The 13,111-nt window shown below is 42.7% G+C and overlaps 3 protein-coding genes across 3 annotated transcripts; all 3 read left to right on the forward strand.

Annotated features, from left to right (window-relative positions):
• The first annotated feature begins 320 nt into the window (after positions 1–320).
• Positions 321–1,277, forward strand: LOC114446421 (odorant receptor 131-2-like). Its single transcript, XM_028422059.1, has one exon. It carries the CDS (start codon positions 321–323, stop codon positions 1,275–1,277), a length of 957 nt encoding a protein of 318 aa, XP_028277860.1.
• Positions 1,278–5,051: 3,774 nt separating this feature from the next.
• LOC114446422 (odorant receptor 131-2-like) lies at positions 5,052–5,804 on the forward strand. The gene has a single exon (XM_028422060.1). The coding sequence runs from the start codon at positions 5,079–5,081 to the stop codon at positions 5,802–5,804; it is 726 nt and encodes a 241-aa protein (XP_028277861.1). The 5' UTR covers positions 5,052–5,078.
• Positions 5,805–11,904: 6,100 nt separating this feature from the next.
• Positions 11,905–12,903, forward strand: LOC114446423 (odorant receptor 131-2-like). The gene has a single exon (XM_028422061.1). It carries the CDS (start codon positions 11,905–11,907, stop codon positions 12,901–12,903), a length of 999 nt encoding a protein of 332 aa, XP_028277862.1.
• The last annotated feature ends 208 nt before the right edge of the window (positions 12,904–13,111 follow it).

Raw genomic sequence — 13,111 nt, forward strand, 5'->3', positions numbered from 1 at the left:
TCATACAGCCACAGTAACAAGGAACCACTCACCATATTAGATAATAGAAGGACAGAGGTGACATCATTCACCATTGGCCCAGTAACCATGTGAACATGTGGTGTGTCACGTGAATGAACAGTGAAGAGAGACTTCATAACTCATGCAAGGTTAATCTAACCCTGCAGAGCAGCTCTGCCACATGGACCAGCCGGCTGTCTGCTCAGGGACTCTGTGTTTTCATGACTTCTTGTTGATGTTTATCTAAACTGCTGTAGGAGTTCTGACTGCATCATTGTGCTTTAGTCTTCCACTGACACCGTCATGACTTAGATTTTCTCATGTCAGACACATCTGGATCTCAGACTAACATCACGGACGGACAACAGGTCCAGTTACTGGAGAGAGTGACTGGATCTGTTGTGACAACGCTGCCATGGTGTGTGTTCTTCTTCATTAATGTGACCATGTTGTTCACACTGAGGAGTAAGCCAGTGTTTTGTGAGACCTCTCGTTATGTTCTCTTGTATAACCTTCTGTTTGCAGACACTGTTCAGATGGCTCTCAGTCATTTACTGTACTTGATTTCTGCGAGTAGGTTATTTCTGACGTATCCTGTCTGTGGTTTCCTTAATTTTCTCGTCAATCTCACCACTAAAATCTCTCCTCTAACACTGTTGGTGATGTCTTTGGAGAGATATGTAGCTGTGTGTTACCCACTGAGACACACTACCATCATCACCATCAGGAACACAGGTGTGGCCATCGTTGTAATCTGGGCCTTGGGTTCTCTGAATATTCTCACTCGTGTCCTGCTGATGTTAGACTTTCCTTTTAAAGACCTTGAGAGTCTGCAGATGAAGGAGTTCTGCTCTGATGTTTCCATGGTTCTTGGACCTCGGTCTAATGATTATGACAGTGCCTTCATTTGTGTCCTGTTTGTATCAGCTGGTGTTGCAATTTCTTTTTCCTACTTTAGTGTAATCATTGCAGCCAGGTCGGCCTCCACAGACAAAGCTTCTGCCAGAAAAGCTCGTAACACTCTGCTGCTGCATCTGGTGCAGCTCTGCCTCATTCTGTCTACAACTATGTTCACCTCACTGTTCATGGCGCTTTCAGGAATTTTAACAAGGATATTGTTTGTGCGCTTTTATGCGTTTTTGTATGTATGTGTTTCCCTGTTTCCCAGATGTCTGTGCTCTCTGATCTATGGCTTCAGAGATCAGACCATCAGACCTGTTCTCATGCACCATCTCTGCTGTGGATTCCTTAAACCAGCGGTGTCAAACTCAAAATGACCCAGGGCCACTCCGGGCATTGTCCTCCACTGAAGAGGGTCTTTGTTTAAGGGGGGCCCGGCTCTCTCACCCTCTTTAGGAAACACAGAAAAGTGGCCTACGCCTTGGGCTGATTTTGAGTAATCCCCTCTTTAGCTCTTTGAAGTTGTAATTTTCCTTACTATCATTAGCAGGTACAAAGGGGTCACTGGATATTCATGTGGACATGTCCCCGCTGTCCCTGTCCTGATCTATGTCCATGAATGGTGATTAACTCACCATCACAAAATTTACTTCAACTGCTGCATCAGCATCTTGTTGACTGTGCTGACATGTCAGCCTCCTCTGTAGCTGTGTGCCTCGTGTCTCCTCTGGTCTCTCTGATCCTTCTGTTCTCCGTGTTCAGTCCAGTACTCACAGCGACTTTTTCTTCACACATCAGGCAGCTTTGTTTCCACCGAGCTCCCTAAGACTTGCTGCTGTGTCCATCTTTGGGACTGTGTTCACCATCCTCTTTGCTTTTCAGTTTGAAACACCTTTATTGTCCACCGCCGTAAACAAATACATTTCAGAGCTGCACTCTCTCAACAACAACGGCCGGAGTGTGAGCGCCAGCCTTTGATCTTTGCTGTAATTTTTGCTGCTGAAAATAAATTATTTTTGTTAGTATGACTGTGGTTTGATTCAGTAGAATGTTGTGGGTAGTTTCAGTTTATATGAAATGAAAATACAAATCTTACATTTACAAAACATGCGCACACACATGAGGTAGACATGAAGGATTTCACCAAAGCCTTAAACTCATTTAGTGTAACAAGGGCTTGAAATTGAAGTTAGGATTGTAATTTATTTTTTTTTTATTTTTTAATAATGTTTGTGGGCAGCAGTGGCTCAGTGGTATAGCAGGGTGGTCCAGTAACCAGGTCGAGGGATTTTTAAAATGCTAGTGACAGCGGCATTAAAAAAATGAGTTTTATATTTAAAATCATGACGTCCTGTTGATACGAGGCGCTGTGAAGTAAACGCTTTGATTGAATGTTGTTTCTGGACTGTTTACTGTAGTATAGTATAAAGTATAGTTCACGTGAGGAGCAATATTATCGTTATTATATCAAACGGTCATTCTGCCTGTTGGCATTTTGTTGTAGGAGGAGCAGAGAGAAACAGAAGAAATCTGACAATTGATAACGGAGGAGATGAGGCTGGAGAGAGAGGGAGAGAGAGGGAGAGAGGGGGAGAGGGAGAGAGAGAGGGAGGGAGAGGGAGAGAGAGAGAGGGAGGGGGAGAGGGAGAGAGAGAGGGAGGGAGAGGGAGAGAGGGGGAGAGAGAGAGAGAGAGGGGGAGAGGGAGAGAGAGAGGGAGAGAGGGAGAGAGAGAGGGAGGGAGAGGAGAGAGGGTGGGGAGGGGGGGGGAAGAGAGGGAGAGAGGGGGGGGGGGGAGGGAGAGGGAGAGAGAGGGAGAGAAAGAGCGGACAGACCTCAGCTCATACAGAGGATGTGGACATCAGTGATTTTGATGTTCTGTGTTATTTAAATGTTACTTATTAAATTGTGTATTAAATCGTTCTTGTCTTTGTGTTAAACTCTTCTAACCTTGTTACATTATGTGTTTTCACCTATTTATAATTGAAGTAAACGTTTGAACAACTTCTCAGTGACACAGTAAATCATTTATTGTTCTGTTATGTACAATATTTACAAAGACACAGTTTGAACATTTCTAACTATTTACCAGTGGGCATTATGAAAATGTACAGTTTATTATTTATAAAGATCAGCAGAAAATACTGTTCACAAAGAACATATATATATAAATGGTGGTTCGATCCCACCCCCCTCTAGTCACTGTCGTGTGTCCTTGGGCAAGGCACTTTACCTGCATAGCCTCCAGTGTACTGACTGGTGTATGGCGCTCTTTGCTGGGCTGCCTTGAGCAATTTCCCCATTGCAGGACTAATAAAGGTTTCAAGTTTAATTTAAATTGAATTTTTTAACAGGAAGTCAGGACCAGGAAATGGTGATTTCTTTCTTTAGTTTGAATTGGCCTGAGCAGTTAACCACCCCACAGCATAATCCAGTAAACCCTTGCAGTGAAACACCACTAAACAGCACCATCCCTTTACGAAAAAGAAAAGTGACTTTTACAATAAAGCCTGTCTACACATCTAAGTCTGATCCTTGGAGGCTGAATTGTTGAAATTGCTCTTATGTTAGCTAGGTGTCTAGCTAAAGGACACAGCCCGCAATGGCACTTTTCTTGGCGAAGACAGCATAAACACTATCCAGCATGTGTAGGCAGTGAGCAGAAACAATCTCTTACAACAAATCTCTATAGTCATACAAAGGCAGTGTGTTTCCACCAAGCGGCAACCTGCGGGCCTCAAACTTAAAGCCCATGCGGAAGTTTCAAAACTTCTAATTCACGCCGCAACTGCTGGGGGCTGGCTCCAAAAGTGAGTAATTTCCCATAGACTCCCATGTTAAAATGGCCAAATTCACAGCAAAAATGTTCAGTTTGTCATTATTTTGAGTTTTGGCGGACATGACGCTGCAGACATGACGCTGGCCACACGGCGGGGGTCAGCACATCCCGGAGCCTCCCACCGAGTCTCTGGCAGGCCGAGGGCTGAAGGCTAGCTGGAGGCTAGCAGTAGGGTAGAAGGCAGGCCGAGGGCTGAAGGCTAGCTGAAGGCTAGCAGTAGGGTAGAAGGCAGGCTGAGGGCTGAAGGCTAGCTGAAGGCTAGCCGTAGGGTAGAAGGCAGGCCGAGGGCTAGGGGGTAGCAGGAGCGAATGAATCATCTCACATGGTGTGATTCTCATTAGCAGACCTTCAGTGATGGACACTCTCCCTTCCTTCATCTGATGGTAACTGAAGAAGACTAAAATTCAGATCATGTTTATTTCAGTCGTCTGAGAGAAGAACTACAAAAAGAGTTTATTCATTATTTGCTTGGAACTGATTACCATGAGAAAAATAGAAACAGCACAAGAGCTTATTGTGACCACACATGATGGCCCAGACTGGCTTATGTTCATGGGTGTTCCTAAAACTTCAGTTCTTCAAGCGGCCACTTAAGTCTAGCTTTAAAACAGTCCATCCCCACAGACGTGTTAAAATGTACCAACTTCCAGAGTAAACTTGTTTAGGTACTGGTACATAAGATCATTCCATGTTTGAGATAACGTTTCACAGCCAACAACATGGCAGCAATTCAGAGGCTCTAGTCACGTAGACGTGGTCAAGACGACCTGCTGCAGTTCATCACAATGGGTATGAAAGGTGACTGAAGTCATTTTGAACGAGGCCTGGATCTTGGATTAGAAGGGCTGGTCTGAATGTTTCTGAAACTGTTCAGTGTTGCTGTTATGGACAACACAGATGTGTGGGATACACTGTAGGTCCAAAGGAAAAGGCTGTTTTAATGTGATAGAGTTAATCATGTCATACAGCCACAGTAACAAGGAACCACTCACCATATTAAATAATAGAAGGACAGAGGTGACATTAGTCACCATTGGCCCAGTAACCATGTGAACATGTGGTGTGTCACGTGAATGAACTGTGAAGAGAGACTTCATAACTCATGCAAGGTTAATCTAACCCTGCAGAGCAGCTCTGCCACATGGAACCAAGCTGTGAGTGGAACCAGCCGGCTGTCTGCTCAGGGACTGTGTTTTCATGACTTCTTGTTGATGTTTATCTAAACTGCTGTAGGAGTTCTGACTGCATCATTGTGCTTTAGTTCTATTCACAGTTTAATTTCTTCTCTAAAATGTCAGTCACAAATCAGTTTATAACCTTCTGTTTGCAGACACTGTTCAGATGGCTCTCAGTCAGGTATTGTACTTGATTGCTGCCTGTAGGTTAATTCTGACGTATCCCGTCTGTGGTTTCCTCACTTTACTCGCCAGTCTCACCACTACCATCTCTCCTCTCACACTGTTGGTGATGTCTTTGGAGAGATATGTAGCTGTGTGTTACCCACTGAGACACACTACCATCATCACCATCAGGAACACAGGTGTGGCCATCTTTGTAATCTGGGCCTTGGGTTCTCTAAATATTCTCACTCGTGTTCTGCTGCTGTTAGAATTTCCTTTTAAAGACCTTGAGAATCTGCAGATGAAGGACTTCTGCTCTGATGTTGCCATGCTTCTTGGACCTCGGTCCAATGATTATGACAGAGCCTTCATTTGTGTCCTGTTTGTATCAGCAGGTGTTGCAATTTCTTTTTCCTACTTTGGTGTAATCATTGCAGCCAGGTCGGCCTCCACAGACAAAGCTTCTGCCAGAAAAGCTCGTAACACTCTGCTGCTGCATCTGGTGCAGCTCTGCCTCATTCTATTCTCAACTATCTTCAGTCCACTGCTCATGGCGCTTTCAGGAATTTTAACAAGGATAGTGTTTGTGCGCTTTTATACATGTTTGTATATATGTGTTTCCCTGTTTCCCAGATGTCTGAGCTCTCTGATCTACGGCATCAGAGATCAGACCATCAGACCTGTTCTCATGCAGCATCTCTGCTGTCGACTGACTCCTAAAGTGTAGCAACCATTGGCTGAGAGGGTTTGATGAGGCCTTTATTATTTGTCTGTAGTGACAAGCAAGAACAACCGACAGGTCAGGTCCATCAGTTGACCATAAATAAACTACATTTTAACACTCAAGGAACAAACATGCAGCAAACATCATATGTTACAGAGCAAATGGAAAACAACAGGCAATGCAAAAATTCACATTTCTTCTTTCCAGTGTTACCAAATAATGCGATAATAAAAGCAGGAGGTACCATGAGCTGTTTTAAATTTATTGATACATTTTATTGTGTACCACAGCATTAAAGGTAGGGTAGGAGATTTTGAAAACTCAGTGAGAGTCAGCCAGATTTGGAAAGTAGACACATGCCCCTTTCTCTCGGAGCTCACCCCGAAGCAATGTCTCCCAAACCTGTGACTTCGGCCATCATGGATGTACCTCTCTGATGCGCGCAGAGCAGGAAGAGAGTGACAACTAGCCAATACTCCGCGCAGGGACCACCCGGAGGATTGGCTGATGTTTTTAGTGGTTTATAACTTCCACAGATGATTCATATTCTTCGTTTTAAAGTGAAACTGCTGAACTCATCAGTTGCTATCGGATTGTAAAGAGAAGTTACACTAATTTAACAAAAAGTGCATCAGAAGGAAATCTCCTACCCGACCTTTAACATAACATAGCACGGCAAAGCCAGGTAAATTCACGCAGCCATTCGTCACAAAACCTTTTTTCTCTGGGTTATTTCGCCATAGCTGGTATCAGGACGTGCCTTATCCTCTAGTAGGCTCTAACCCACAAGACATTGTAGGGAGAAAGAATGGTTAAGGGACAACAGTGGCGCAGTGGTATAGCAGGGATGTCTAGCAACCGGAAGGTTGGTGGTTTGATCCCATCTCCTCCCTAGTCACTGTTGTGTGTTCTTGGGCAAGACACTTCACCCTAGCCTGTGGCGCGCCTTGCTAGTCATTGTATGACACAGCCGTGAAGAATTTCCCTCTGGGATTAATACAGTATCTAAAATAAAAAAAATAAATAAAAAAAAGTAGTTTATTAACATGGCCCAAAAACTTCTGTGTTGTTTAAAGGTGTGAGTGTGTATGTAAGAGCTACATACACACTCAAACACGCAGTGACGCGGGTAATCGGGAGAGAGTGGGACATCAGTATTATTAAAGATCTTTGAAGCACCGTGAGGTTAGGTGATAGAAACAAGTTTGAAGGGCATGCTTGCTTCTGCTTCTGATGCAGCAAAATGGAACCACTTCCAAACTGCCTTATTTAGGGGCGAGCTCTTCTCCGCCAGCTGCCATGTTGTTTAAGTATCTGTCGGATATGGGTGGGGGAGGTCTGAACCCACTTAGAACTACAGGAGCAAAGGGATGTGTGTCAGCAGTGAAAGTTACAATGAAAGAGCAAATTTTAGATACTGTATTAATCCCAGAGGGAAATTCTTTACGGCTGCTGCCAAGCAGTGTCATACAATGACTAGCAAGGCGCGCCACAGGCTAGGGTGAAGTGTCTTGCCCAAGAACACACAACAGTGACTAGGGAGGAGTTGGGATCGAACCACCAACCTTCCACCAACCTTCCGGTTACTAGACAACCCTGCTATACCACTGGGCCACTGTTGACCCCAAATTCAAATTAATCGATAAAATGTCAGCATATGTTAAAGCAGTATGAACCACAATGTTTTTAGACACATAGATCATGCTGGCATGATGCATCAAACTGTTATTTCAAGGACAAAATATTGAGATATATATCTTATATCCTGACCAGGCCTAGATATTAGGATATTAGTAAATGGCCATATCGCCCAGCCCGAACTGTAACCTCTATGGCATCTTTAAGGCATTTAAACATGTCACTCAAAAGCTCATAATAACTTCAACATGCAATATACATTCAGAGTACAGTGTGGATTTGTGTATTGTTATGTGTACTTACTTTAACCTACATTTAATGCAGCTTTAGATCAGCTGCACTACACTGTGACTGCTCACAGCATTACAAATGACCAGTCACTGATTAGTGTAGTATGAGTCTACTGCAGGAAAATGTAGTCCTGTCCAGTACTTGTCCAATTAAAGATCTCACCACGACAGCCACTATGCTGCCACCTATTTAAGGATTTAAATCATATTTTATAGTTAATGATGTTTCCTTCTGGTGTACATGGGTTAATCACAGTGTCTCAGACCGATCCTGTTTACCCTCTACATGCTCCCTCTAGAAAATATCATTCAAAAGCACGGTATAAACTTATTGTTATGCTGATGATACCCAGCTGTATTTATCCATTAAAACTGAAGACACAGAGCTGTTAGTCAGACTACAGGCATGTCTAAAGGACATAAAGGACTGGATGACCTCCAATTTCTGGTTCTGGTCCGAATGGATTGCAACCTTCTGTCTGAAGGGAGTAGTTTAAAGAGTCCATGACCAGGGTGAGAGGGGTCAGCTGTGATTTGACCCGCACGCCTGGAGATGTACAGATGTTGGAGAGATAAGAGGCTGCAGCCGATCACCTTCTTAGCAGAGTGCACAACATGTTCCCGTCTGTGCTGCTTGGAAGAGCAGCGAAACATCTTCAAGGAAATTCTAAGTCCAGTTGCCTTGCTTCAACCTTCTGAATAAAAATGAGCTGAATGGCTTAGTTTGTTTTTTTCAGTTTCGTTTCCCTTTGTCTCTTCCTTTGTACGTTGTGGTTTTTGGAGTTTTGTGTTTTGGTCTTTGGCCTTAATTAAAAGCTCACCTTTTGTTAAACCCTGTTCTTTTGATTTTCGAGCTTTTAAATGTCTACTATGTCAGACTGGGCACTATTTCGCCTTCATTTCTAAAAACTTGTTGTTGACTATGATTATAGTTATAAACACTAACGATATTCAAAAAAGAAAACAAAGATATCTTCTATCTCAAAAGTAAGCCAATTCTAACACTCCAAAGTCTGGGGGCCACAGTCTGAAAGGACCGGTCTTCCTGGGTTTTAGGACGAGTGTTAGGGACCTTGAGGTTCTGGAGTGAGGATTGATGGCTGCGGACAAAGGAAGTAGGCAGATCATGTCTGAATGTTCTGAAATCTTTCTAAAACGTTGTTGACTATGATTATGGTTGTGAATGCTAACGATATCTTCTATTTTAAATATAACCTAACCCTAACACTCCACTAGTAAATTGCGACAAATCGATGCAGAAGTTCCAGGGGTCAATTCGACTCCTGAGATCTATGCACGCCCAAGGCCTTTGAATGTTGATCTGGTTGTATCAATACTGGATTGTTGAAACAACTTGATCATTAAACTTTGCTGCATGTTATTGTTAATGTTGAAATATTGTTGTTAGTGTGATGAAACACTCCGTGGTGTCTCAGAGTCCCCTGATACCTCATTTAGACACATTTAATATTCAAACCCTCATCAATGGTGATGAATGTTTTCAGTAAATACTGAGATAATTAATGGCTCCTGTGATTACTGGTAATCTTGGTGGGAAAGGGTTGCTGTATGTCTCTGGAGAGACAAGTACTGCAGACACAAAGTCCAAAGTAACTGATGGAAACTTTCTTTGATCATAAATGTCTGAAATCATAACTGTGACGCTGTATATTCTGTAAATCTTTCTCACATCAAACTCTTTCACAGAGGTAAAGCTCTTTGAAGCCTAAACTGGGGCTCTAGCAGAGACTCACTGCATGAGACTGAAACGTGTATTTTAGAGATATTAGTAGATCTTTAAAAGTTCATGTTTGCACTGTTAAAAAGCATTTAAACTCCAAATGTACTTTAGCTTTAGAAGTGATCTCCATGTGGGTTAAACAACAAAAAAAAAAACAAACATTCAACGATGACCAGTTACAAGTTTATCAAAGATCAAATGTCACGGTGACCTCAGAAGACACATTTCTGCCCATCATTTACACAATGTTTTTCAGGTGCTGAAGGCACAGAGAGGAATCCTTCCCTTCTGACCTGGTCTCCTGACGACTCATTTAGAGTCATTAAATATTCAAACTTACAGTCCCATTAATGCTGTCGGTGATGTTGACATGAACAACTGTCCTGTGGGATGATGTTCACCTCTGCCGAAGTTCAGCCAGAGAGAAAGTGCAAAGAGAAAACTTTATTCACTTCAACATGTTTTAGAACGGTCAGTTCTGATGCCTGCTGTGTCTGTTCAGTCTTTGAAAGGCTGGGACTGGGGGCCGAACAGAGCCGACACTGGAGCTCAGACAGACCGCTTTCAAAGATCTTTACTTGAACAGGTGCAGGTCAGTTACATGAAATCCAGAAGATGATGAGTAACCTCATGGGGTGGTTCACAAAATTCTCGGTTTGGTTTGTATCAGGGTTCTGAGGTCACAGTTTTTGGTTCAGTTTGGTTTACATTGTTGTGTTTTTTTCTACTTTTAACACTCTGGAAATACCATAGATGGGTATAAAATATATATCCTTTTCCATATTTAAGAATCAGTTCAGTGTTTCTCCTACTATTATATTAAGATTAACTTAATTAATCCCCGTGGGGAAATTTGAGTTGTAGTATTGTAGTATTTTAAAAGGATAAATAAAATAAACATAAGAAAAAACGCTTATATACACATACAGGCACATGACAGCAACAGAGAGAATATATTCTCATACATACTGAGGGCATCTGGTGCATTTTATTAATATTCTGACAACCAGTCAATGAACTGGTGGAATATTTCCTAATACTCCCTGATTCTATTATAAAGCTGGAATCCATGTTTCATATTGCCAAGTAAAGTCAGTTGTGTTTGTATTGCATCTTTTACAATCAAAACATTGTGTGAGTGCTTTACAAAAACCCAGAGTCTGGCCTCCAAGCCTGCAGAGTGGTGCCACTCACTGTAGTTGTTGTGTCATCACAGATTTTTTATCTAGTTTAGTTCTCAGTACAGATTGTAGTGTGTCTGTATTGATGATTAGTTAAAAAAAAGGTTTTCACACCTGATAGAATTTCTTTTCAGAACCTTATATCCCAAATCTGATTCCCTCAGTTTAAGATTTAATAACACATCTTTAATTCAGTGGAATACTGTTGGTGAGCAGGGTCCGTCCACTTCAGTAGAATCAGCCGTTAGGCCTTTGGCTAGCAGAGTTTACAGAGGAGTCAAGGAAGCATCTATGTTAAGCCAAGTCACATGTTCACAGCAAGACCAATGGACTGTCCACTTGTCTCCCCACCACAGCCCCCACAAGGGCTGAATAGCTAGCACATAAAGGAGGAGACTGTGAGGACACCCCTGTCGGGTGCCACAATATGGAGTAAACTCCACTCCAGCACTCTTTAGCTGTCTTGCCAAAACCTCCTCTGCCTTGGCTCCATGCGCAGAAAAAGTTCTTCTGTTCTTTAACAGCAAATATTATATAGGTTGTGATGTAGGTATATCATATATCAGTATATCATATTCTGTACCAAACTGAAGTCATCTCCAGATCTGGAGAAGGACTTTGTGAGTCTATTATTCAGGTCGGCTATCTGTCCAGCTCCACTTGTTTTGATTTTGAATCCGTTTTATTTTTATCCACAAAAGATATTACCTGGCCTCTCAAGTATGCCTCAATAGCTTCCCAAACAGTCGAGATGGAAAAATCTGGTGTCATATTAATTCCTAAATACAAAATATTTGATCAGGTTGCTTTAGATTGTTCCTCCACCCTTGGTAAGCCACGGCCCTGTCAGTTGTTGAATTTCTCCCCCAGGTGGCGTTGCCAGCAACCTTTCCTCCCTCCTGAACTCTGCCACATAAGCAATGGCAACAGATTTCCATGTTTGCCCTTAGCATTAAGTATTCAGCACAGCCATGTTTAATGGCAAAACAAACGCTGGGCTGCTGTCACAAAGACGTGTGATGATGTCATGAGTAATGGGTGAGGCAGCGAGACAGAAGTTATATACTTTGTGTGAGCGCAGGATGAAGCAGCACTGTGCCAGCTCACCTGGAAACAACTTCTAACACACTTTGTCTGCAGAGGGAGAGTGACGCTTTAGACTCATGTGCTAAGACAGGAATTTTATCATTGGATTACAGACTGCAGCATTTTTTGTGCTTTAGTTCTATTAACAGTTTAGTTTCTTCTCTAACATGTCAGATACTAATCAGTCTATGACAAATGTGACTGCAAAGGTACAATATCAGGGGATACTGGAGAGAATGGTGTTTTCTGCTGTGACAACGCTGCCATGCTGTGTGTTCCTCTTCATCAATGTGACCATGTTGTTCACACTGAGGAGTAAGCCAGTGTTTTGTGAGACCTCTCGTTATGTTCTCTTGTATAACCTTCTGTTTGCAGACACTGTTCAGATGGCTCTCAGTCAGGTATTGTACTTGATTGCTGCGAGTAGGTTAATTCTGACGTATCCTGTCTGTGGTTTCCTCACTTTGCTCGCCAGTCTCACCACTACCATCTCTCCTCTCGCACTGGTGGTGATGTCTTTGGAGAGATATGTAGCTGTGTGTTACCCACTGAGACACACTACCATCATCACCATCAGGAACACAGGTGTGGCCATCGTTGTAATCTGGGCCTTGGGTTCTCTAAATATTCTCACTCGTGTCCTGCTGCTGTTAGAATTTCCTTTTAAAGACCTTGAGAGTCTACAGATGAAGGACTTCTGCTCTGAGGTTGCCATGCTTCTTGGGCCTCGGTCTAATGATTATGACAGAGCCTGCACTTGTGTCCTGTTTATATCAGCTGGTGTTGCAATTTCTTTTTCCTACTTTGGTGTAATCATTGCAGCCAGGTCGGCCTCCACAGACAAAGCTTCTGCCAGAAAAGCTCGTAACACTCTGCTGCTGCATCTGGTGCAGCTCTGCCTCATTCTGTCTTCAACCATTTACAGCTCACTGCTCATGGCACTTTCACAGGTCTTATCAAGGTTAGTGTTTGTGCGCATCCAGAATGTTTTGTATGTTTGTATTTTCATCTTTCCCAGATGTCTGAGCTCTCTGATTTACGGGATCAGAGATCAGACCATCAGACCTGTCCTTGTGTATCATCTGTGCTGTCGACTGTCACCTCAGACGTACCCACTAAGACCAAAGTCTCACCTGAGGTTACAGGGGAAACTCACTGCCCTCTGATTGGATTGGATGTTGCTGCTTGTACCATGTCTTTGATTTTGGGAAACATTGAAACTCTTTGTGACAGATTACAGGTTCGTTTTTGTTGTGAAACAAAACTATATATTGTTTTATTGTGATTGCATTGTTCATGGTTCTCACACACAACCTATGTGGTACATACACATACACATTGTGTATCTCTCAGAACAAATATAAAATGAGGATA

This window comes from Parambassis ranga, chromosome 14, assembly GCF_900634625.1.
Source record: "Parambassis ranga chromosome 14, fParRan2.1, whole genome shotgun sequence".
NCBI classification, from domain to species: Eukaryota; Metazoa; Chordata; class Actinopteri; family Ambassidae; genus Parambassis; species Parambassis ranga.

Bases quoted from the DNA above. Each gene is read 5' to 3' on its own strand.
- LOC114446423 (XM_028422061.1), top strand. From the start codon at position 11,905: ATGTCAGATACTAATCAGTCTATGACAAATGTGACTGCAAAGGTACAA.
- LOC114446422 (XM_028422060.1), top strand. From the start codon at position 5,079: ATGGCTCTCAGTCAGGTATTGTACTTGATTGCTGCCTGTAGGTTAATT.
- LOC114446421 (XM_028422059.1), top strand. From the start codon at position 321: ATGTCAGACACATCTGGATCTCAGACTAACATCACGGACGGACAACAG.